The sequence below is a fragment of the Betta splendens genome, chromosome 12, assembly GCF_900634795.4.
Source record: "Betta splendens chromosome 12, fBetSpl5.4, whole genome shotgun sequence".
NCBI classification, from domain to species: Eukaryota; Metazoa; Chordata; class Actinopteri; order Anabantiformes; family Osphronemidae; genus Betta; species Betta splendens.
Genome location: NC_040892.2, coordinates 14220030 through 14246552, shown reverse-complemented (window position 1 = coordinate 14246552; position 26523 = coordinate 14220030). Strand labels below are relative to the sequence as shown.

Here is a 26523-nt window from a genome sequence, read left to right as displayed (position 1 = left end):
CTCTCCAGGTAGGAGGAGAGTTCCTGCCCCAAGTGGAGGAGTTTAAGTATCTTGGGGTCTTGTTCACAAGTGAGGGAAGGAAGGAGCGTGAGTTTGACAGACGGATCGGTGCGGCGGCTGCAGTAATGCGGTCGATGTAACGGTCCGTCGTGGTGAAGAGGGAGCTGAGCCAAAAGGCAAAGCTCTCAATTTAACGGTCAATCTACTGTCCCACCATCACATATGGTCATGAGCTTTGGGTCATGACCAAAAGGGCAAGGTCACGGATACAAGCGGCTGAAATGAGCTTCCTCCGCAGGGTGGCTGGGCGCTCCCTTAGAGATAAGGTGAGAAGCTCTGTCACCCGGGAGGAGCTTGGAGTAGAGTCGCTGCTCCTCCACATCGAGAGGAGCCAGTTGAGGTGGCTCGGGCATCTGGTTCGGATGCCTCCCTGGGGAGGTGTTCCGGGCATGTCCCACCGGTAGGAGGCCCCGAGGAAGGCCCAGGACTCGCTGGAGAGACTTTGTCTCTCGGCTGGCCTGGGAACGTTGGGGTCCCACCGGAAGAGCTGGAGGAAGTGTCCAGGGAGAAGGAAGTTTGGAACTCTCTGCTCAGACTGCTGCCCCCGCGACCCAGCCCCGGATAAGCAGATAAAAATGGATGGATGGATGGATGGATGGATGGATGGATGGATGGATGGATGGATGGATGGATGGATGGATGGATGTCTAGTGTAATGTACAGAACTATATTTATGAACAAGGTCTGCCAGTTTTAGAATTGGAGGAGCTGGTAATGTGTCTGTACACGCTGGTAACACAGCACGTGGTTGTTTGGGTTGGCTGTCATGGCAAAAAAGTCAGGACCACAGCTCCCAGTAAGTCCAGTACTTTCGTATTGTAACGAGAGAGCCCCCACCACACACGCTGTAAAGTCTGCCCTTGTGGTGGAAATTTCCCATGAAGAGGCAGATGAGAGAGTTGTCTTTTGTGTAATTTATTATAAAAATAAAGGAAAATAAAAATAATTGGGAAAGCAAATCAAGCAGCAGAATCAGCATGGATGTTAATCGTGCACATCAACAAACCAAAAACTCAGCTGGGGAGAGCAGTGCATACACCACGAAGGTGTGATGCAAAGAGCCCACGATCCTCAAGTTGTTTCTGCCTTTTAACCTCTCTGTCCGACTAGGGTGGAATGTCTGTCTAACCCAATCAAATTACATGCATCCTGTCTTCCCTGTCACAGTGTGTGTGAAGATGTTTAAATTCTCACACTTGCATTGCTGACGTCCAACTAGCTGTGAGAAAGGAGCACCAAGTCTCAACAGAAAGAGACACAACTCCCCGGCCTTGGGTTTGGGAGCTAGAGTTGAGGCAGGCAGAGGCAACCATTGAACAATGTAGGCGAAATGTCAAATACATAGAGTAAGACAAAACATAAGCTATTAATTGCAGAACATAAGTCATAAATCATATAATAACTGCATAGAATAAGGAAGAAACAATTTTTCCCATAACACTCCCCCTTTTGATTACACATTATTCAAACACTAAGAATAAAAATTGTCAACATCTCATTTTGTATTAATAAAAAGACCCTTGCAATTGAAACAATGAGTGTATTAACTCATCAAGAGTTTTCGTCCTTCTCAGTTCTTTTCATTAGTGTCTGTTCACTGTTTTCTCCGTGTAGATAGAGGGTCGTCTGTTGGGTCTGGGACCTTCCTGCAGTGGATGGAGTGGATTCAAATCGCTCTCTAATCTCTGTGACCTTCACAGCCGTGTGGGTCGTCAGAGGGACCTGGAAGGGGCCTTGCCACCGTTTGACGTCCCAGTGCTTCCTCCTGAACTCCAATCACCCTGTTCCCTGTTTGGATGGTGTGTAGTGGTCCTGTCGCCTGTTTTCACCTGTTGGGAAACCTGAATTGTGGGGAAAAGTGTTTGGGCGGCACAGCTTGTCATCAGGCCCAAACCAGACTCCATGGCTACAGGTGGAACCATTCATCTGCCAGAGTCTGCGTTCCTGTGAGGTAGAAAATATTTAAAGCACAGGAAGATGCGGAAGGAGGGGGTAGAGAGAGTTGATGAGAGGAAATGAGTGTGAGGAGAGGGAGGCGTTGTCGGGCAGCGACCTTCGCAGCAGCGTCTGCAGCTGCATGTCGGCAGAAACAAAGTCATCATTGATGGTGTGAGTTGGACAGTTCCAAACAGCATTAGCTGTAGGCAGCAGAACTACGTCCAGCAAAGCAGCAAACTTATCATGATGTAAGATAGGTTGGTAATCAAACTTCAAAAGCTTCCTATGCTTCCACAGAGCACCAAGGTGTGACAAGCATCTGTGGAGTCTGTGTAGATGGTAACGGACTCTCCTTCTGCTGGTTTACTAGCTTCAGTCAACGCGATCATCTCTGCAGCCTTAGCAGAGTAATGTCTTAGCAAAACGCCAGACTTCAAAACAGCCTCTTGATAGTAACGTTCAGCATGTTGAGCAAGGTGGTGTTGTATCAAAGCCATCGAGCTGTAGAAAGATGTGATGTTTTCTATTCCAAAAGAATCATAGACACAGTATGAGGAACCAACAAGGTGACGTCAGAGTAGCCAACAATGTCACATGATGCCAGAACGGCTCTCTCTGCTGCAGCCACTGCTCATAGACACCGTGGACGTTCAGCAGCAGCTGGATGAAGCAGGAAAATAGACTACAGGACAAAAGAACAGAAGTCGTACAACCTGATTTTTCATCCACTGGTTGAGTGAAAGGTTGTGTAAGGTCAGATCAGGAAGACCCAAAGTAGGAGCAAGCATGAGGTCAGTGAACGTTGTTCAGCCTCAGACGTCCACGTGAGAGAAGAAGTGGACGATGAAGACGTCTGCATCAGAACCCTGAGTGGGGCCTCCTACAATGTTCCTACAATAAGAACAAAGACCTAGAAAAGACATAAGCTGTTTATACGTGCACGGTTTAGGCAGGTTTCAAATTACTTCAACTCTGTTGGGTGAGATGGATTTGCCATCAGCTGTAATTACAATGACCCTTTGTCTGAACTAACCGTAATTTAGACAGGCTCTCTTTGTGGCCTGTTGCATCCAATGTTTCAGTAGCTTAGTGGTGTCTGCAGTAACGCCATCTATGGCTTCCTTTCAGAGGGTGTTGTTGTTTACATGGTCTGTGGTCAGATTTAGGTGTAATGACCACTGGTTCACATCCTCTGATCAAACCTACATCATGTCTGTGTGCGAGCCACAGGGAAGCAGGGGCTTTCTGTAAGGCTGAGTGTTGCGTCAGAGCGTCCTCTGAAAAATAAAAATAAACAAAATGTAGTGTATTTCATTAGAATGCGGAGGTACCAAGTTCACTGTGTGTTGCGCATGGCAGGCAGAAAAAAAATTATAAAAGTTTTCTAAAAGCATGTAAAGTGGGTAAATACGTCACATTGGGTCAGAAGTCGTTCACCAGTCTCCACCCCGTTGACATCTGTTCACGAAAGGACCCACGTCCTGTCATCTGTCTCCATCATGTTTCACAGAGGGACGTGCCGAACTGTAAAATAAAAATCTAAAATCTTTTTGTTCGTTAGTAAAAGAAATCGCAAGCGCAGACCTGTGTTCATCCCTAAAAAGGGAAGTTGAGGTCAGTTTGTCAGTGTGTGTGTGTGTGTGTGTGTGTGTGTTGCATCTCTGGAGGTCATATCACATGGGGAAACAAGCTGTGATGCAGCCTGTGTGAGGGCCTCAGTTACAGCCCCCCCCCCTCAGCAGCCAATGATAAGAGTACAGCTAAGCTGAAGTTAACACCAACAAAAGAGGGATTATTTAGAATGTCTGTAGATGTAACCTGCACCGCGTCTGGAGTGGAAATCAATCAAATACCTAAACTACACATCAGATCTGTAATGGAAAAATTTTGCCTTGTGCTATTTCTTATCCAACACACTCGTCATGTGCTGGTTAGGTGCATTACTGAACATTCTTACACAAACAACTAATCTCTTGTGCCCTGTCGTACATCAAGTCTAAACATCTGATGTTCCATTTGACTGACTAATAATTTATGATATATGTTTGTCTTTTACACCCGGACTCTGGCTCCTTCCTATCTGACTCCCCACCAGACCCAAGGCTGTTAAAGCCAATGCATCTTGTCTTGGAAGCTCGGTGTTTCTTCCTTTGGATAACAAGACATGATGATGCAGAAGTGAGCAAACATTCTCACTCACAGCAAGATAAGGCGACACAAGCAATTCTATTGCTGCAGAGAGACATTCCACCAGAGCCAGAGAAAGGGGTTAAAAGGCAGAGACAACTTGAGGATCGCGGGCTCTTTGCATCACACCTTCGTGGTGTGTGCACTGATCTCCCCAGCTGGTTTTTAGTTTGTTGATGTGCACGATCAACGTCCATGCTTTTTACTTGCTTTCCCCATTATTTTTATTTTCTTTATTATTTCAATAAATCGCACAAAAGGACAACTCTCTCATCTGCTTCTTTATGGAAAATTTCCACCACAGAAATTGGCGTCTACGAACAGGATCCGCTGCAGGTCGTCTGGACGGTGTGACCCGGGACGATAGTCCTGAGGACTAGGGTCGCTCAGCCTCCAAATCTCTACAGCTGTTCTGAGTGGGAGGACTGCTCACCTGTCTGGATCGCCTCTGACGAGATCCAACAAACACAAAATTCAACCTTTACTCGGCCCGGTGAGAGAGACTCTGTTTTGTTGCGACTTATCGAAGAAAAAAAAGAAAAGAAAAGAAAACGGGTTTGAAATTGGTTTCAGGTATTCGGGGTTTACTTGGCTCTGATCATTTGGTTTAGGGAAAGTAAGGCAAATAACAATTAATTCTAAAGCATCCGCAACTAGACTAAAACATACAACGACAAAAGAAAACATAATTAGGACTAGAGACAAAAATATTTCTAACACGACTAGTTGGCTCAAAACATCTAAAATATAATAATTAGGAACAAACAAAAATGTTTGATTTAAAAAAAAATAATAATATTCGGGTAAAATGAATTAGGTCAAAGTCTGCCCTGGTGGCTGAGATGGTGGTTGCTAAGGGTTGGCTCGTGGAACCAAGCTTTTTTTGTCTGTACTGAGGATACAGACCAGTGTGCAGATCTGAGCGCAGTCCAAAGGGAGTGGACAAGAAATAAAAGACGGCTTCTGAAATACGGAGCGCGTTTGCAGGGGGAAGTGTTTTTGAGATATGAGGGACCCGGGTCTTAGAGGGGCCTGACGGTGAGGGAGCACTTCCGAGAACTCTGTCGCTGATCTGAGCGGTTCCCTTTCTACGGAGACGTCCGTGGAAGAGAAACTTTGAAAAAAGGTTCCGGCCGGAACACAAAAAAGTCTAAGGCAGGAAACCGCCGGGACTCTGAGAGATGGGTTCGGGGCGATCTAAGTCTCCACCACCAGACTGCAGCATTACGAAAGTAAAAAGTAAATATGGTTATTAGTGCGTTTCATGTTTCCATGAGTGGGAAACTGGTTATGGGTTCAAAAAGAGAATCGGTTGTGTAAAAGACATATGCACCTTAAAAAGAAAAATTAGATACAAAAAGATGAGATTTGAAAAAGCAAAACTATCAAAACTAAACCCCTAAAAGAAACAAAAGAGAGATGAGAGTAACAGAAAAAAAAGGAGATAACAACTCTGGGGAAGAATTGTTTGCACTCTGCCACACATATCATGTCAAGAGCAAATGCTCCCATTGTTTCTGCTCTCTATCCTAATGCAGAACTGAGTGCGATGAGGGTAAATCCGGATCTGGACTCCTTTCCCACCATCAGCAGAAGAACCGAAGGAGAAGAAGCGCCTGACCAACAACCAGAACAGGGTTGAAGCTCTGATACCACAGCAGCTGGAGGACACAGACCACAGCATGACCTCACCGACTCCCACAACGTCTGCAGCCATCACGTTCTGAGCTCATCAGATGAACCAGCTACTACAAGCGTGTGTGTCTGACACAGACACCTGCTTATGACAATCAGCAAAGGAAAACAAGGACAGAGCAACAGCAGAGTGAGAAGACGTGCTCTGACACAGACACTGGTTGAAACAACAGGAGAGGCTTCAAACGTGATTGGCCCAATAGAGCTGCATGCGAGGATCCAGGAAAGGTCTGTCATCGAGGAACAACTGTCCCATTGAAAGGCTTCACCCACTGGCGCTCACATGAGACTGATGGTTGGGGAAGGAGGAAGGTGACGGTTCCTTTTCACGTGACGTACAAGACGGTACCGCAAACATACACACACACATTCATAAACGCAATGAAGAAACACGCTTACAGCTGATTCACGCTCAAATTCATGTTCATGCTTATCTGCTCGCAATGAAGAATCGCTTTCTGCTCAAAAGAAATCCCAGAGTGATTTTCAAATTATGACAAACAGCTAAATGACAACTGCTGCATGACTTTACAGTCTGATGGGTTTAAACTATTTCAAATTCAGTACTAAAATCCTCAATGTTTCTAAAAATATTTATGCACACTATAGGTTTGTCTGGCCAGACTGTAGGAAAACAAAACAGACTATAGAAAAAACAAAACCAGACCATAGGAAGACTGAAACTGACTGAAACAGACTATTAATGACTATTAAAGGGAAGATGACTATTAGAGAGAAGTAATAATAATTACTGTACGTACCAGACTATTAAAGAAAAACTTATTCTTTCACTGTCTTGTGCAACATCTGACAGCAAGACACCTTGAGATTTATTGTTGTTTTCAAACTTGTGCCCAGTTAAATTTTTAGGAAGAGATCTGGTGTAGTTTAGATATTTGATTGATTTCCACTCCAGATGGAGTGCAGGTCACATTTACAGACATTCTAAATATCCCTCTTTTGTTGGTGTTAACTTCAGCTCAGCTGTGCTCTTATCATTAGCTGCTGAGGGGGGGCTGTAACTGAGGCCCTCACACAGGCTGGATCACAGCTTGTTTCCCCACGTGATACGACCTCCAGAAACACATCTGACCTGTCCTGTATAGCACATGTGTCTTCTGGTCCTGATGAAAGGTTTGAAGAGTTATGATTTCACACACACACACACACACACACTCAAACTGACCTCAACTTCCCTCTTTTGGGATGAACAAAGGTCTGCGCTTGCGATTTCTTTTACTAACGAACAAAAAGATTTTAGATTTTTATTCTACAGTTCCACACGTCCCTCTGTGAAAACATGATGGAGACAGATGACAGGACGTGGCTCCTTTCGTGAACAGATGTCAACGGGGTGGAGACTGGTGAACAACTTCCGACCCCATGTGACGTATTTACCTACTTTGCATACTTTATAATTTTTTTTATTCTGCCTGTTATGTGCAGCAAACAGTGAACTTGGTACCTCCACATTCTAATGACACACACTACATGCTTTTGTTTTTTTATTTTTATTTTTCAGAGGACGCTCTGACCCAACACTCAGCCTTACAGAAAGCCCTTCTTCCCTGTGACTCACACACAGACATGATGTAGGTTTGATCAGAGGATGTGAACCAGTGGTCATCACACCTAAATCTGACCACAAACCATGTAAACAACAACACCCTCTTAAAGGAAGCCATAGATGGTGTTACTGCAGACACCACTAAGCTACTGAAACATTGGATGCTATAGGCCACAAAGAGAGCCTGTCCAAATTACAGTTAGTTCAGATTAGGGTTATTTTCTGGGTCATTGTAATTACAGCTGATGGCAAATCCATCTCACCCAACAGAGTTAAAGCAATGTGAAACCTGCCTAAACCATGCACGTATAAACAGCTTATGTCTTTTCTAGGTTTTTGTTCTTATTGTAGGAACTTCATTCTTAACTTTACTGTCTTTGAGGCCCCACTCAGGGTTCTGATGCAGACGTCTTCATCGTCCACTTCTTCTCTCACGTGGACGTCTGAGGCTGAACAACGTTCACTGACCTCATGCTTGCTCTTCAGTGGGCTCCTACTTTGGGTCTTCCTGATCTGACCTTACGCGACCTTTCACTCAAACAGTGAATGAGAAATCAGGTTGTACGACTTCTGTTCTTTTGTCCTCATACTGTGTCTTTGATTCTTTTGGAATAGATCACATCTTTCCACAGCCCGATGGCTTAGATACAACACCACCTTGCTCAACATGCTGAACATTACTATCAAGAGTCCGTCTTGAAGTCTGGCGCTTTGCTAAGACACTACTCTGCTCAGGCTGCAGAGTTGATTGCGTTGACTGAAGCTAGTAAACTAGCAGAAGGAGAGTCTTTTACCGTCTACACAGACTCCACAGACGCTCTGTGGAAGCATAGGAAGCTTTTTAAGTCTGATTGCAAACCTATCTCACATTATGATTAGGTTCTGCTTTGCTGGACGCTGTCCTGCTGCCTACAGCTAATGCTGTTTGTAACTGTCCCACTCACAACATCATTGACAACTTTGTTTCTGCCGACATGCAGCTGCAGACGCTGCTGCGAAGGTCGCTGCCCAACAACCCCTCCCTCTCCTGATCCTTGTTCTCTCTCTCTAACTCTCTCTATCCTTTCCTTCCTCTCTCCCTGTGCTTTAAACATTTTCTACCTCACAGGAACGCAGATTCTGGATGACGAATGGTTCCACCTGTAGCCATGGAGTCTGGTTTGGGCCTGATGACAAGCCGTGCCGCCCAAACACCTTTTCCCCATAATTCAGATTTCCCAACAGGTAAAAACAGGCGACAGGACCATTACACCATCCAACCAGGAGACTGGGCGATCGTTAAGGAGTTCAGGAGGAAACACTAGACCTCCAAACGGTGGCAAGGTCCCTTCCAGGTCTTTCTGACGACCCACACAGCTGTGAAAGTTGCAGAGAGAGCCCCTTGGATCCACTTCATCCAGGAAGGTCCCAGATGCAACAGACGACCCTCCATCTACATCTCACGGGGAAAACCACCACTAACGAAAAGAACTGAGAAGGATGACCCTCACTGTGCTCACACACGCACTGAGGCGAGGCTGCGTTGACCGTTCAGCTAAAGGTGTGAGCCAAGCGCCGCCTGAAGCTGCGCCGATGAATCACACTATCAGACCATACATCTACACACACGCTCCTGAAAAAACACACACACGAGCAGCCTTGAGTTGCCGACGCTGGACGACGTGTAGACTCTTCACATCACGGGAGTGACAGTGACTCAGGCAACATTGGGAGGAAACCTGGCGGTGATAACAAATCCCAAGTGTCTCTGTGATCAGCTGATCACAACCTGAAGAACTCCAGTGAACTGTCAATGCGTCAGCACACAGGTTGGAAACAATCTAATGCTACTGTTCAACAGGAAGAAGCAGATTGTTACAAGACATCGATTGTAACCTTGTTGTGTTAGACTTCATTTTATGTTACTCTTATTATTTCCTTTATCATATGATGTTTTCATGTAACTTTACACACTGTTTTTGAATGAGAAAATTTCACAACAACACTGAGTTTAAATATCCTGAAGTTTACTTGGTGTTTAATTTGCTCACAATCACTTTATTCACTGCTACAAAAATTTTTTATCCTTCATCTACAGATGAAAGACAACACAAGCAGAAATATGCATCATCATTCTGGTTTAATCCCTGATTCTCTTATTCATTCTAGACCCAAATGTACAATTAAAGATCCGAAAGTTATCCCACTGGTTAGAGGTCTCATCATGCGTGCGACCTCAGCAACATTCTCGTATCAAATGACACAATGCACTATGTTCAAAAACCCCAACTCTAATTCACTTGACTTTGACGATGGTCTTAGGCTATCTGATCACAAAATATAATCTGATACAAATATGATTATGGGCTTATTTTTTTCACATGCTTTTACAGAGGTTATTCTTGTATAACTACCCACCAAAACAGCTCACAACCTTTTACCCCTAAGTTACTTGCATTTTATGCGAAGGTGTATTTTTGAATTTTGACTTAATACACTTACTGTTTCATTTGTAAGGGTTGTTACTACAAAATGCAATGTTTGAAAAATTTTATTATTTTAGTGTTTGATTAATGTGTAATCAAAAGGAGGGAATGTAATGGAAAAATTTTGCCTTGTGCTATTTCTTATCCAACACACTCGTCATGTGCTGGTTAGGTGCAATACTGAACATTCTTACACAAACAACTAATCTCTTGTGCCCTGTCGTACATCAAGTCTAAACATCTGATGTTCCATTTGACTCACTAATAATTTATGATATATGTTTGTCTTTTACACCCGGACTCTGGCTCCTTCCTATCTGACTCCCCACCAGACCCAAGGCTGTTAAAGCCAATGCATCTTGTCTTGGAAGCTCGGTGATCCTTCCTTTGGATAACAAGACATGATGATGCAGAAGTGAGCAAACATTCTTACTCACAGCAAGATAAGGCGACACAAGCAATTCTATTGCTGCAGAGAGACATTCCACCAGAGCCAGAGAAAGGGGTTAAAAGGCAGAGACAACTTGAGGATCGCGGGCTCTTTGCATCACACCTTCGTGGTGTGTGCACTGATCTCCCCAGCTGGTTTTTGGTTTGTTGATGTGCACGATCAACATCCATGCTTTTTATTTGCTTTCCCCATTATTTTTATTTTCTTTATTATTTTAATAAATCGCACAAAAGGACAACTCTCTCATCTGCTTCTTTATGGAAAATTTCCACCACAAGATCTCTTCCTAAGAATTTAACTGGGCATAAGTTTGAAAGCAAACATGAATGTTAAGGTGTCTTGCTGTCAGATGTTGCACAAGACAGTGAAAGAGTAAGTTTTTCTTTAACATTCTGGTACGTACAGTAATTATTATTACTTCTCTCTAATAGTTGTCTTCCCTTTAATAGTCATTAATAGTCTGTTTCAGTCTGTTTTCAGTCTGTTTCAGTCTTCATATAGTCTGTTTTTTTTCTTCTGTAGTTTTGTTTTCCTACAGTCTGGCCAGACAAACCTATAGGGTGTACAAATCTTTTTAGAAACATGAAGGATGTTATTACTGAATTTGTTGCAAGTTAAAATAGTTTAAACCCATCAGACTGTAAAGTCATGCAGCAGTTGTCATTTAGCTGTTTGTCATAATTTTTAAAATCACTGTGGGATTTTTGTTTTAAACAAAAAGCGATTCTTCATTGCAATAAGCAGATAACCATAAATATGAATTTGAGCGTGTATCAGCTGTAAGCATGTTTCTTCATTGTGTGTGTTTGCAGTACCGTTTTATACGTCACGTAAAAAGGAACCGTCACCTTCCTCCTTCCCCAACCATCAGTCTGATGTGAGTGCCAGTGGGTGAAGCCTGACATAGATGGGACAGTTGTTTTTCCAATGCGATGACAGACCTTTCCTGGATCCTCGGATGCAGCTCCATTGGGCCAATCACGTCTGAAGCCTTTCCTGTTGTTTCAACCAGCGTCTGTGTAAGAGCACGTCTTCTCAGATGGAGCTCACGCTGGTGTTTCTCTGTCCTTGTTTTCCTTTGCTGATTGTCATAAGCAGGTGTCTGTATCAGACACACGCTTGTAGGACAGTTTCACAGCCTCTGAAGCTTCAGACACAGTCCTTTCATGCTGGTACAGGGCTTGTAGTAGATGGTGAGTCTGATGAGCCCAGAACGTGATGGCTGCAGACGTTGTGGGAGTCGGTGAGGCCTCCATGCAGTGGTCTGTGTCCTCCGGCTGCTGTGGTATCAGAGCTTCCACCCTGTTTTGGTTGTTGGACAGGCGCTTCTTCTCCTTCGGTTCTTCTGCTGACGGTGGGAAAGGAGTCCAGATCCGGATTTACCCTCATCGCGCTCAGTTCTACATTAGGACAGTGAGCAGAAGAGCAGAAAGAATGGGAGCATTTGCTCTTGACATGATGTGTGTGTGTGTGTGTGTGTGTGTGTGTGTGTGTGTGTGTGTGTGTGTGTGTGTGTGTGTGTGTGTGTGTGTGTGTGTGTGTGTGTGTCAGAGTGCAAACAATTCTTCCCCAGAGTTGTTGTCTCCTTTCTTTCCGTTACTTTCATCTCTCTTTTGTTTCTTTTAGAGGTTTAGTTTTGATAGTTTTGCTTTTTCAAATCTCAATCTTTTGTATCTAATTATTCTTTTAAGGTGCATATGTCTTTTACACTAAGCAATTCTCCTTTTGAACCCATAACTAGTTTACTACTCATGAAAACAAGAAACGCACTAATAACCATATTTACTTTTTACTTTTGTAATGCTGCTGCCTGGTGGTGGCGAATTAGATTGCCCTGAACCCATCTTTCAGAGTCCCAGCAGTTTCCTGCCTTAAATTTTTGTGTGTTTCGGCCGGAACTTTTTCAAATTTCTCTTCCACGAACGTCTCCATAGAAAGGGAACCGCTCAGATAAGCGACAGAGTTTTCGCGGAAATGATCTCTCACCATCAGGCCCCTCTAGGCCCGGGTCCCTCGTATCTCGAGAAAACTTCCCTCTGCAAACACGCTCCATCTTTCAGAAGCCGTCTTTTTTCTTGTCCACTTCCGTTGTGGACTGCGCTCAGATCTGCACACTGGTCTGTATCCTCAGTACAGACAAAAAGCCAACCCTTAGCAACCACCGTCTCAGCCACCAGGGCAGACTTTGACCTAATTAACATCATGTATTATTGGGAATATTATTTTTTTTTTTTGATCTAATTAATTTTCCTAATCAAATTTAGTGTTTCAACCAAATAAGATTTTTTTTTCAACCAATTGAAGTTTTTCAGCCAAATTAAAAATAAAAGTTCCAATCTTTTGTTTTTTCCAAATCAAATCAATCACCACATAAAGAAATCTCTCTCACCGGCCGAGCCAAGTTAAGATTTGAGTTTGAATTTGAGTTTGTGGATCTCATCAGAGGCGATCCAGACGGGTGAGCAGTCCTCCCACTCAGAACAGCTGTAGAGGTTTGGAGGCTGAGCGACCCTAGTCCTCAGGACTATCGTCCCGGGTCACACCGTCCAGACGACCTGCAGCGGATCCTGTTCTTGGACGCCAAAACTGTGGTGGAAATTTCCCATAAAGAGGCAGATGAGAGTGTTGTCTTTTGTGTGATTTATTATAAAAATAAAGGAAAATAAAAATAAGGGGGGAGCAAATCAAAAGCATGGATGTTGATCATGCACATCAACAAACCAAAAACTCAGCTGGGGAGATCAGTGCATACACCACGAAGGTGTGATGCAAAGAGCCCACGATCCTCAAGTTGTTTCTGCCTTTTAACCTCTCTGTCCAACTAGGGTGGAATGTCTGTCTAACACAATCAAATTACATGCACCCTGTCTTCCCTGTCACGGTGTGTGTGAAGATGTTTACATTCTCACACTTGCATTGCTGACGTCCAACTATCTGTGAGAAAGGAGCACCAAGTCTCAACAGACAGAGACACAACTCCCCGGCCTTGGTTTTGGGAGCTAAAGTTTATAGTCTATCAGGCACAAGCAACCACAATGTAGGTGAAATGTCAAATACATACAATAAGACAAAACATAAGATATTAATTGCAGATCATAAGTCATAAATCATATAATAACTGCATAGAATAAGGAAGAAACATTTTTTCCCATAACACCCTGACGGTACGCACGTTAGACGCAAAATGCGCGGCCTAAGAAAGTGAGATTTATTTTGAAACACAGTACAACGACGACAGGAAGCCGGTGCTTAAGCGCAAATTAAGTAATGGTTTTAGTTTTCCTTTCCAGGCGACTTCGACCGAAATCAGGTTTTCTGGTTAAGTTGTCCATAGGATAAATACAAAGAACATCCGTTTTCTGGTTTCTCTTGATATGAGCGAAAAACGGAATTTAATCACAGCACCGTGTTAAAAACGAATAAACGAGCTGAAAACGCTGTTTTCAAAACTAGACGCGAAATTGGATTTAAAGCCGTTTCCTGTTTTCTCGTTTTGAGGAAAAAAACAAAACGAGAACACAACTCGTTTTCCCAGCTTTTATTCTGGAGGGGGACATCAAACTATTAGAAGGTACAGTAACCGTTTTCTCGTTTCTCTTGATATGAGCGAAAGACTGAATTTAAAAGCAAAGCAAGTGTGTTAAAACGAATAAACGAGCTGAAAACGGTGTTTTAAAAACCAGACAAATAAATGGATATAAAGCTGTTTCCCCATTTCTCGTTTTGAGGAAAAAACGGAAAGCGAGCAGTTTTCTCGTTTTCCCAGCTTTTAATCTGGTTGGGAAATCAAACTGTTAGAACGTACAGGCACCGTACATGGACCCTGCAGCTCGGAAACTTGGGTGAATTTGACAAAGTCGCCATTTGATTTTACCTCCGCTCAATGCTCAAGCATTGGGTGGTATTTTTGTGGTAGCACTTTTAAAACTATGCTAGCGTTGCTATTTGCTAGGTCGCTTTAACCAGCACAAACCGTACACTTACTGCGTCCTTTCACTACCTGTTTCTGCACGGCTGTTTTTCTGCAATGCTATTCTACTATCCAACTCAAATTTAAACGTCGCGGGCTTTGTTTATCTGTAGGTTTTGCAGAGGTAGGAGCCGAAGAGCCACGAGTTCCTTTCGTCTAGTTCCGTCTATCTTGAGGCCATCACTGGTAGTAAACAAATGGTTTACGCATGCGTGATGTGAAAATGTCCGACACCCTGAAATTCGATTAAACTTACATAAATTTGTCTGGTGGTACGCGACAAACAGTGGACAGAAACAGAGGTTTCCGGTGCCTGATCGCTGTCTATACTGAAGTAGAAAAACTCAAGTGACCTCTGCCGATTGTGTTAGGTCACGTGATGTCGTTATATAGCAGAGCTGGGCCACAGCTGTTACAGCTCGCGGCGCTCCCCTGCTCGTGCTCACATATGTCTCGAACTTCAATGATTAGTGCTCCGCCCAGACCCGGTCCAGAGTCGTTTGCGATGGGAAATAGTCAGTAGGGCTGGTGTCAGCGATCTCATGATGATGTCTGTAAGTACAGCGTTTGTTACAACGTGAGACACTAAACATTGGTTGTTTATACAAAATCTTAGTTTGACCATGTTGTTGTCTAGTCTTTGTTGCACACAGCAGAGCACAACAAACCTAGAAGAGTGTCACTAACTCCCACAGGTGTGTGATCATACGTCCAGTTTGGGAATGGGGAAAAAGTTCACACCACTTGGAATCCATGCCATGCCTTGACTAGAGTTGGCTATATCTATTTATATATGCATAACTATTTATTTTATCCCAGTATACCATTGTAGTTATACTATGTAATTGCCCAGCCTTGTGTTTAACTGAATGCTTTGATCTTCGCCAGATTGTTACGACCATGGCTCATAATTCAATTCAACTTAATTCAATGAAATTGTATTCATTTAGCGCCAAATTATGACCAAGTTATCTCAAGGCACTTTACAAGGGAATGTTTAGGAACTTACACAACTAAAACCAACAAATTCTACATACAGCAAGCCTTTAATTATAATTATGAAGACAATGAAGAGGAAAAACTTCCTCTCTAACCAGGCTGAATGTAGGTGGCCATCTGCCTTGACCAGTTGAGGTGAGGGGATAGAGAGAGAGAAAAGCACAGCAACACCAACTAGCAAAACAGAGCACAGGCAGGATTGAAACATGGAACAATGATGGGAGGTTATTGGATAGAAGAGATATAAGGAAACAAAGGAGTTTAGTGTATAAATTAAGTCCCCCAGCCGTTTATGTTGTTGCAGTTTATCTAAGAGATGGTTCCTGTGACTAACAATGACACAATCTTCTGGGAGAATAAGAAACTATGAGGTCTTTAAGATAGGAAGGAGCTTTATCATTAATTGCTTCTTAGGTGAGTAGGAGAATTTTAAATTATATCCTACATTTCTCTGGCAGTAAGTGCAGAGAAGCTAATGTAGGAGAAATGTGATTTCTCTTTTATAAGTCTCCAATTGCTGGCTGCAGCATTTTGAATTAGCTATAGGCTTTTTAAAGATCCATGCACACGCTTTTTTCATGCTCCACATTGCTAAAGAATTGGACCTTTATGTCTCAGTAAGGTGTCTGTAACTTTTCATGCCAAAAAGTGCTGTAGATTGCCCACACGGCCCGTCTGAAAATGTGTGTTTTAAGCTCTCGTCCACAACGCTCTATTTTCGGTGTGTCGGAAGCTAAACGGGGATCGCCACACCCCTTTGAGGAAGCGCATAGCCGTGATCTGCCGCGGGAATCAAACATCACGGTCTTTGAATCCATTGTAACAGTGACACTGGTTAACTCGTCCTCGTAGTGGAGTTCAACCATACTTTTGATCCAAAATCTGACTCTGAAGTCGAATGGGAGGCTGTTGAAGTGGTTACACTTCGACTGGCGCAAGGTACGTCTAACTGGCAGATTCAAGTTTAATTTAATTTGATTTATATAATACGCAACTTGATCAGCTGCTAACGCTAATACTAATGGTTGCAAATAAGCAGCCTGAATGAATACAACAGAATATTCATAACACGACTACAGCTTGTTTGGGAGCATAGCTTGATAAACTAATATAAACTAATTTTTACATATTTTTTTATTTTTTCGTTTTGCTGCTGTGTGAAAATAATTTTTCTATAATGGGATCTTCAGCTGCAGCTTATATTTTGCCGTATTTGTCTGTAATTAAGTGCCAATGTAGGAACAGTGAATGCCTACAGAGGCATGGTGTGACAGCAACTATTGCTTTCAAGATATTGCATGTGTTTATTACTTTAATTAATAAATTAAAATTTCGATAAATCTTACCTCAAGACGCCTGAACTAGTTGCCAAACCTACTGTCATGTATGGTTGATAATCCAGGACTGGAGCCAGTATGATTGAATGTGTATTCATTACAGAACACATTTAATATACAGTACATCAGACAATTACACATGCATGGAATAAATCAGTATCTCAGAAATTCATAAACTTTAGAACATTTTACTATTTACAGTACAGATTAATCATAATGTACCTGGGAACGCTGGTTTACAAACATAGTTTTGTTTCTAAATATAAACTGACCTAATATTTTTTTTAATTGCTTTTAGTAAGGTGTATGATATATCAAATGCTAATATATAACTAATAGAAATGTAGTTTTTTTTCAGTACTATGTCTGTGTGTATCTCAAGTTGTTGCAGGTATCTAGCCTAGAAGTCTTGTCAGCTGGTGCTGGGGACTTCTAGGGCAAAGAGTCCAAGTCATCCCACCTTCCCTGATCTGGATCAGGGCAGTGTTTCCTGAGGGACAAGGCACCTATGTTGGACTTAGACCACCTGTGAAATACCTAAATTATTGTTTTTTTGGCAATACCTCAATAAAAGCTGAAATATTATAAAACATTTGTCGTTTTTGTTTTCCCTCATTAGGTATATACATACAAAAATAGTTAAGTGAAACAGCAATAGTCAAAGCCAACTTTATTTTTAACCAATGCACCAGCACTATAATGCTGGATAAGTTACCGTCATAGTTCAATTTGCAGACCACAAAACGAACGGGTAGGATTCATAGTTGAAAGCATAGTTTCTGGAGTGGAACAGGTATAGTCATGGGCATTTGGCTGGGAGATGTGAGGATCTTTTTTGTCTTCACGTGTTGGAAGACATCGGAAGCAGTGCAGCTGTCAAGTTGCTCAAATTCTGCTCAGAGGGCCGGTGGGACAGGGATGTTTACAAGGTCCTCTATAGAACAACCTGAGTCCAGCAGGACTTTATTGAAGATGGTCTCCATCACATTTTCCACATAATCTGCACCTAACACTAGAGTTACAAATTACCCGTCAACAGACTAAAATATCAAAAAAAGTTGACCAACTGCATACAGAGTAAATACATAGACAATAATATTGATCAGATTATGAATACCACAACTACTGAAATGTGAAATGCAAAATCTCTGTCAAATAAAACTGCATATTGGCCAACAAATGATTATACTGCTGTTAAATGTACATACCTTTGCTCCTGAGGTGAGCAGTCTTCTACCCTTCTACAAGGTAGCCGCGTGTCAGTTTGAGAAGCAACCTCCTCGCGTTTCGGTAGCTGGCATGCGTCAGCCTGTATAAAAAACATGTCACGTTTACAGCTAAAGTAGCTGACTAGATAAGCAACAACACACGTTAGACTTAGATAGAACTTGCAATAACCCAAATTCACGGGTCTACTCGGGCTACAACATACACACGACAGGCTCGGTAGTAATTAGAAACACAGCTGACTCTCACAACTTACTAGCGCTAGCCGCTAAAGCTGCGCTACTATCGCGCTAGCAGCTATAATGTGAGCTGAGTGACTGACCTCAGTACCATATATTACACGATTCGAACTGGACAAATGCTGGAGAGGCTTGGACTCATCCAAATTGCATGTCAGCACCTTGCAACACTGTCTCTCTGTCGCTGTAGCTGTTAGATTCAACGGTTCTAGCAATTAGCATTCCTTACACAGGAGGGAAGCTACATTATAAACAGAGAAACTTCTGGAGTACATACAACAAATAAGTATCAAGCATGTACTTACGTTTGGGGAAGCAGCAAGTGGGCGCTTCTTCAACCTGAGTGACTTCTTCTTTTTGTCTTTTAAATGGCGGGTGGCAACCAACTGAAAGGTGCATTAGCGCCACCTCCTATGGTAGACAGTGGGTGACTTCTTTTTCTTTTGTCTGTGACTGGAGTGACTGTATTAAAATGTTTCAGGTACATTTAGTGGTCCAGGTTTGTCTGGGGGGGGGGGCAAAGCTGGTTCTGTGATTGGTCAAGCGAATGCAGACGTATCCAGTCCGCCAAATTTGAAATGATGGTTCTTGAACCGGATTAGATAAACTCTCAAAAATGTGAAATAAGTAGGGGGCGTACTTCTAACACACCAGCAGTGTCTTAATGTGACCCAGGGAGTCAAATAAACGTACCAGAATGTCCAAAAAGTGAATTTTGCATGTGCATGGACCTTTAAGGAGCTGTTAGGACATCCTATGAGTAAGGAGTCACAGTGGTCCAGCTTAGAGGTAACAAATGCATGGATCAGTTCTCTGCATCGCTCTGAGAGAGGATGCATTTTTCTAAATTTCTAAGATAAAAGTAGACAGATCTGGAGATTTGTTTAATGTATGATGTAAACGAGAGATCCCGGTTATATATGACACCAAGGTTCCCCACAGTAGAATCTGAAGCTAATGTTATGTAATCTAGGGTGGATACCTGATTCAATAATGTCTCTTTGTGATTTTTAGGCCCAATGATAAGAACCTTGGTTTTTAGTTGAAGGAAGTTTTTGACATCCAGGATTTTATGTCTTTTAAACAACATTGAATTTTGACTAGTTGATATGTTTTTATGTGGTTCCAATGAGAGATATAACTGAGTATCAGCTGCATAACAATAAAAATTTAAAGAATGCTTCCTAAATGGTCACCTAGAGGAGACATGTATAGACTTATTATTATTATTATTGGACCAAGCACAGAACCCTGTGGTACTCCAAAACTGATCCTTGTATATGAAGGATTTAGCATTAACATGAACAAACTGGAATCTGTTCGACAAATAGGATTTAAACCATCCCAGTGCTGTTTCTTTAATTCCTGTCATGGATTTTGTCGTGGTTTCTGTGTCATTTCCGGTTTCATTTAGAAATTTAGTTCCCATCTAGTTTTGTTCTGTTTTATTTCTTGTCACGGTTCCAGACTCCTAAGATGCTCATCATGCCACTTCCTGTTTTTTTTACTTCCAGTTGTGATCAGTTCTGTTAAGTTTCTGCTTTACCTACCAGTCATGTAATTCACCACCTGCATTCAATCAGCCATTACACTCGTATACAGTACATTATGTAGACCAGCACTCACTTCCAGTCCTTTGACAGATTGTTACGCGTTTCATGCCAACTCTCCAACACTCTTGCTTTGTAAGTTAAACCCATGTATCGAACTGTGTTTTTGTCTTGACCCCGTCTTGCCTGCTTCCTGGTTTTTGTACGTTGACTATGCTTTGCTGTTTTTGACTACTGCCTGGAACTGACTACCATTTATCTGATTCGTGCTGTATTTTTGGCTCTTCCTACCTGTGTACCGACCTCTGCATGTCTGACTAACCATTGACCATTAAAGCTTCAATCTAAATCTTATCTTAGAGCTGTGCATTTGGGTCCTACACACCACAGTCCCTGACAAATTCTGATGCTGTGTTTCAGTCCCTGTAATAGAATGCTGTGATCAATTGTATCAAATGCAGCACTAAGATCTAACAAGACAAGGACAGGTACTAAATCATTGTCTGAAGCTAAGAGAAGATTATTAGTGACTCTAACCAGAGGTGTTTCTGTGATATGATGTTTTCTGAATCCTGACTAAAAGTCTTCATGCAGGTTATTGTTACTCAGGTGGTCAGATAATTGTTTAGCTACGATTTTTTCAAGAATTTTAAAGATGAAGGGTAAATTTGAAATGGGCCTATAGTTGGCTAGTTCTCTAGGATCCAGAGTAGTTTTTTTTAATAAAGGTTTGACCACAGCCACCTTAAAAGTCTGTGGTATATAGCTTGATTTCTGTCATTTGGAGGAAGACACTGATGAATATTTTCTGTAATTGTGATCATTTTATTAATAAAGTAGTTGATAATGTCATTGTTGCTGAGATTTGAGGGGATAGTAGGCTCAAAACCACTATGGATCTTAGTCAGCCTGGCTGCAGTGCTAAAAAGACACCTGGGGTTGTTTTTGTTTTCCTATATTAAGGATGAATATTGTTTTTCTAGCAGCATGAAGTGTTTTTTTATACACATTTACATTTATTTTGTTGTATCGCCACTGCCTTTCTAGTTTGTGCTTTAGGCTCCTGACTTATACCATGGAGCCAACATTCTCTGATTCACTGCCTTCTTCTTCAAAGGAGCCACTGTGTCTAAAATTGTACGCAAAGAAGCTTCAGCAACATGTACAAGACAATCAACCTGTTCATAAGGATTAAGGTGATGGTTCTCCTCTGTATAGCTACAAGACAATGAGTCAAAAAATGACGGAATCATTTGCCTGAATCTGGCAACAGCATCATCAGATAAACATCTGCTATAATAAGATTTCTTTCCAGCAGCTGCAAGGTCAATTATGGTAAATTCAAAACTTAATAAGAAATAGTCAGATAACAGAGGGCTGGGGAAGAACTATGTAATTATCAAGTTCAATCCCATATGTCATGACAAGATCGAGGGTATGATTAAAACAAGTGGGTTTATTTACATGCTGAGTAAAACCAATAGAGTCTAACAATGAGTTAGAGGGAGGGCTCAGAGTGAGGCTTTGGGCTTGACAGCATGGCGAGAAGACAAAACTCTGTTGCATCCTCGCCCTAAACCTGGGCGTAATATGATTGGGGTGCTTGTCCTCGTATTTATTTGTTATCTGGCACATGGTTTAGTGTGCTGTTGTTGGCGTGTGTCGTTTGTTTACTAGTTTTTCCTTTGGGGGTGCACAAGCCATGGAGTTTGAGAAAGAAGTCTTTATGACTAATTCCACTAGGAAATAATAAGATAAATGTAGAAAAAAGTTGATTTGGTATTTGTGGCAAATTTCTTGGACATACCTATGATGTGATGAAGTTATGATGCTGAGGATAAAGGCCCTAGAACTGGGCGGATTTTGCTAGCTTGCTGCAGCTGCTGTCCTAAAAGATCAGTTCACATTAACCTACAAGAGCATTTTCACCTCACCTAGTAGCCACGATTCAAACCCTAGAGAAAGTAAAAGAAAATCTCCCCGAAGTGTTTGTCGTTTTTTCTCAAATGTCCCAGATATGCAAGCGTGTTTAAACCATAAGCATCTCATCGCTGTCTGTCCTGCCCTTAGGAGAAAGGAAGCAAAAAACATAATATCCATGTCACTGATAGCTCTTGTACAGAGCAGGTCACCTGTCATTTAGTTTAGTTTAGTTTAGGAACAAGGGAAAATTGATGGGGATTTTAATAATAATGCAATAATACATTTTATTTATATGCGCCTTTCATAGCACTCAAGGTCACTGTACAGTTAAAACATACATAAATTTCACATACATTACCAAATAAAAGCAGAATAGAAATAATTCCACTAAAATATAAAACAAAGCAGTGTCTGTAAGTTTTTATGAGAAAAAGCCCTGTAGATTGTCCTTACTGCCTATATGTATCAATATGTTTGACCTATCACCCACTCAAGTCCTGCGCAGGCAAACTGTGGAGTTATGGAGCGTGTCTTCAACCTGAGCCTCAAGCTGAGGGTGGTACCACGGCTCTGGAAGACCTCCTGCGTGGTACCAGTGCCCAAGATACAGCACGCAAAAGACCTCAGCAGCTTCAGATCAGTGGCCATGACATCACAACACTAGAAAGACTGGGTCCTGGGTCAGCTCACCTCCGCTCTACAGTGGGAACCTACCAGGACCCGCTGCAGTTCGCCTACCGACACAGCATAGGAGTAGAGGACGCCGTCATCTTCCTCCTACATCGAGCTGTTTCGCACCTGAAGAAGCACGGCAGCACTGTGAGGATCATGTTTTTTTGATTTCTCTAGAGCTTTCAACACCATCCAGCCAGTGATTCTGAAACACAAACTGGAGGAGGCCCAACTTTGTCCCTGTCTCAGAAATAAATCATGTTATTTCTCATCATTTATTTTTACCATATTATGTATCAAAATAATATATGTCAAAAATATAATAATAAAAATAATAAAATAATAAATGTCGCTGTATTCTCTCTAATCTGTACTTGCAGTTGTAAGGTAATTTCCCCACTGTGGGACTATTAAAGGCTTTTCTTATCTTCTTATCTTATACTGCGTATTTCCAGCCCCCGGTGGAAAACGCATCCACTGTGTCCAATTGTGTGCGATTAGGATACTGTTTTGCTTTTTCATGTTTGTTTGGGCAGGACTGCAGGTGATATAGAATTCTGGGAGTGGCCTTTTTACCCTTGACGTAGACAGTAATTGAAATATGTCACAAATTCTGCTTAGATGGGATTGGCTAATGTAGCAAAATGTAAAATAAGTAGCAAGTGCACTTATAACAAACCTGTTCATATGAACCAGAGAGTTATATAAATTTACCAGAAAAATATGGCCAAAACACACTAAGCCCATTTACCCTAACCTTCCATTATGCCATGTGGTGATGCCATAGTAACCATATGTCATATGGTAGTGCCATTTGTATTAAAAGATGCCCCTGCGCATCAGCAACCAAAACCTGATGTGAGCTCCACCGGTTTCTGAGGGTTGGCTGGATACTATTGCTGTGTTTGTAAGAACTTCTCAAACATAATGGTTCCTGAAGCACAGTTTTCCTACATTAACCAGTTTTAAAAATAAAATGTGTATTTTCAACAACAATGAAGATGACAGGTATGGTTACTAATTAAGTGGTACTAATTAAGTGGTTTATTGAAAGCCTGTTTGTTTCTTTTTTCCTAGCTAGCTGCATTGTCATTTTATCAACTGCCATTGTAATTTTGCATTATCATAAGTGGCCAATGATACTGAATTGCAAAGTTTACCAGTGTGCAGCTTGTGGATGAGCCAGTGACTCTCTAGCAGGGACACAAGCATTCCTCTGTCAGTCAAACATCTGCTGTGGCAGCATAGGAGTAGAGGACGCCGTCATCTTCCTCCTACACTCCTCCACAGAAAACACTTTTGTGAAGCAATAGTTAGCTAAACAGTTGTTTAAAGTATTCTACATGTATGGGACTAATATAGCTATGTGAGTCAGAGGAACCAAGCCAAGGCTATATGTGGGTCAGAGGTCAGTGTTGTTTGGTTCTCAATTAAATATGGTATGTTTCTCACAATTAGAAAGAACTGAGCAGTACTAAGTTGTTTAGAGGTTTTAATAATGTTCTTTTTTTTAAGATGACTTTTGGGGTGTCGAGCTGTGTGACACTGCTCTTTGACTTCTGGAATGTGGATGGACCTGCAGGTAATATATGCTAGTTAGCATGTCGATTTTGGGTCTGTAAATATGAAAACCCTCTGTGTTCTGATCTGACCTTGGACCTGTTACTAAGACAGTGTCAATCATTTGACCCACAAATGAACACACAAACTGAGCTCAACCAAATGGTTTCCACTCACTCCAGTAGCTTCACCCATCAGACTAAACCACAAACACATACATGCAATACAGTGCAGTGAAGAGTGCTCAGAGCTATACATTGGTGAAACCAAACAGCTACAGACGACCAACACATCAGGCCCGCTTTCAACAGTGTATCTCCATCTGCATGAGGCCATTTGTTTGAAGACAATGATGTGCACATTCTGGAAAAAGAAAAAGACAAGTGGTTTGAGGGGTGAGGGATGTATTGCATGTACAAATTAACACCCCCAGAGAGGAGGAGACCTTAGACACAATTTGCCTCGCACTTATCATGCTGCTCTTTTACCTATTCCAAAGAAGATCAAGTTGTTCACACTACTCACTGGCGCTGGCACACATAAGGCCCTAGGCGAGGTTATGATATGGCAAACATTAATAACAATAGCCTTGGAAGGCTTGGAGCGGCAGCAGTGCCCCTTCCAGCAGCCAGGTTGCCTATGCCCCTGTAATGCCCACCGTGGGAGAGGAAACTTCTCTAAGGGATAAGTGTGTGGCTTTTACTTTCTTCAGACTGAAGAAGCCACCTGGATTGGTGAATCATCTTTGAAAAGAATAAATCCAATTGATATGACATAATTTCAACTGGATGACTGAGGATGGATGACTGGATCTCCCTCGACATGTCTGTTCAGATGAATGCTAATTGGGAGGTCTCCTAATATCACCTTCATCTTCTACAAGTCCACTGTGGAAAACACAAGACCTGAGAAAAATCATAAAGGGGAATTAACTTTTTTGGATAGCAGCTTTTTTAGAGTGTTTAGTTCAGTGGTTAGTAATATTGTACATTCTTTGTTTATTGGTGGCAAAGTTGGTGAAATTTGCTAACCTAAAGAGCACATTATGATAATAAAGAATAGGCAAACATAGGAGCAAAGTTCTGCTCTATTTTTGGGAATCGCTTCTCATAACAAAACAAATTGTAAAGTCATGGTTAAGTGTACACTGAAGATGTAAATGAGGGCAGCACACCTGAGCTTACTGCAACAATTACAGGCAAGAAAGTATATTTTGTTGAAGTATAGTTTTAAGGTATTTAAATGAGAGGATTCAGCTGTGTAGGTTAAATGTTTGTGTTTTCAGGAATGGTGCTGTCCGTGTTAGTGGTGTTGCTGCTGAACATTTTCCACGAATTGCTTAAAGTGTGGAGAGTGTGGCTGACAACTCGATCAAAACTTTCCAAGTCTCGATCATTGTACGCCGTCCGTCTGTCCTACCATAGCGATTGTGGCTCAGTTCTGAACAGCACTCCCTCTGAAACCTCGCTGACACCTATGGAATCATACTCTTCAACTCCAAACACCAGGAACAGGTCAGACTCTTTGTAAAGTATATTAACTTATATTTATATTTCACATGTAATCACTAGATTTTACCCATTTAACACCTCTTGTCTGTTTGCCACAGCTACAATACATTTGATGTTAGAAATCTTGTTTTGCTTTTGGTTTATTTTGTTGGCTCAGTTTTTGATGTTTTGACATCCTGTCCTCCTTCTTTCCTTTTAGCTGGCTGCTGCATGGTATCCAGACAGCCCTCCACGTGCTACAGGTCACTCTGGGCTACCTGCTGATGTTGTGTGTCATGTCTTTCAATACTTGGATTTTTATTGGTGTCATCACAGGCTCTGCTCTTGGTTATTTCATCTCATTCCCTCTGTTGGGTCAGAAATGATGGTACTGTATAGGCAGTTCAGATAGTGATAGATGTCTGTATTTTTTATTTTTTAATCACGATATAAAGGATCACATAAACCTGACTGAAAACTTTTCTTCTATTACTAAGTTGACAAGGGAAACCTAACAACTCAGGAGGTGGTAAAGAGATGTTGACTTTTGCTAAACGTCATTGTTGCTTCTCCACTTAAACACCTAAATGAAATATACATCTGACAAATAATCCATTTATTCTCAAGTGGAGGAAATTAATTAACAAAATGATTACTTACTCTAAATTATTGTGATTCAAAAATCTTTCTTTCTTTTTTTTAGTTAAGACCTTTTTTTTAGAGATTTAATATAATGGTCATGCCACTACAGATGATTAGTCCTGGCTTTTATTTTCTTTTACTGCTTACAATTTTTAAAAAGAATTTTATAAGAATAAACCAACAAAATACATTATGATTTAATTTCTCTTTCTTTCTTTTTGCTGTGGTTTGAAACCAGAGTTGTACTTTGAACTGGAATTTACAGGTAGTCATAAGTCAGTACTCACAGTCAGTTCGGTTTGAGGAACTGATCAAATCATGTGAAAAGCTTGTTAACTTTAGAGCTGTATTATAGCAGTGCATTTGGAGATGGCAAGTTAGTCACGCATCCTAAAAGAGTCAGCACAAAACACAAGAAAAGTTGGAGGACATTGTTCTTTTATTACAGACTTTTCATTTAAGACTGTGCAGCTATTGTGATACTGATTGTAAATACATGTATAGTTACAAAGACCTAAATTCTAATTCTCATTCTAATTAAATTCTAAAGA

The 26523-nt window shown here is 41.6% G+C and overlaps 1 protein-coding gene and 1 long non-coding RNA gene across 6 annotated transcripts; one reads left to right on the top strand and one right to left on the bottom strand.

Annotated features, from left to right (window-relative positions):
* Positions 1-959: 959 nt before the first annotated feature.
* LOC129604902 (uncharacterized) lies at positions 960-14722 on the bottom strand. 2 transcript variants are annotated; one of them, XR_008696220.1, is made up of 2 exons: positions 14590-14722; positions 960-11763 (listed from the first exon to the last, which is right to left on the bottom strand). It is a non-coding gene; the product is annotated as an uncharacterized LOC129604902 (long non-coding RNA). The 2 variants fall into 2 exon arrangements; XR_008696219.1 differs by having other exon boundaries at positions 960-12949; positions 14590-14718.
* Positions 13537-26162, top strand: slc31a2 (solute carrier family 31 member 2). 4 transcript variants are annotated; one of them, XM_029168364.3, is made up of 4 exons: positions 13537-13934; positions 23796-23862; positions 25126-25354; positions 25551-26162. In XM_029168364.3, the coding sequence occupies exons 2-4, from the start codon at positions 23796-23798 to the stop codon at positions 25714-25716; spliced, it is 462 nt and encodes a 153-aa protein (XP_029024197.1). In that variant the 5' UTR covers positions 13537-13934; the 3' UTR covers positions 25717-26162. The 4 variants fall into 4 exon arrangements, with proteins under 4 accessions (XP_029024197.1, XP_029024196.1, XP_055369114.1 ...); XM_029168363.3 differs by lacking the exon at positions 13537-13934 and adding an exon at positions 13978-14887; XM_055513139.1 differs by lacking the exon at positions 13537-13934 and adding an exon at positions 13978-14887 and having other exon boundaries at positions 22104-23862.
* The last annotated feature ends 361 nt before the right edge of the window (positions 26163-26523 follow it).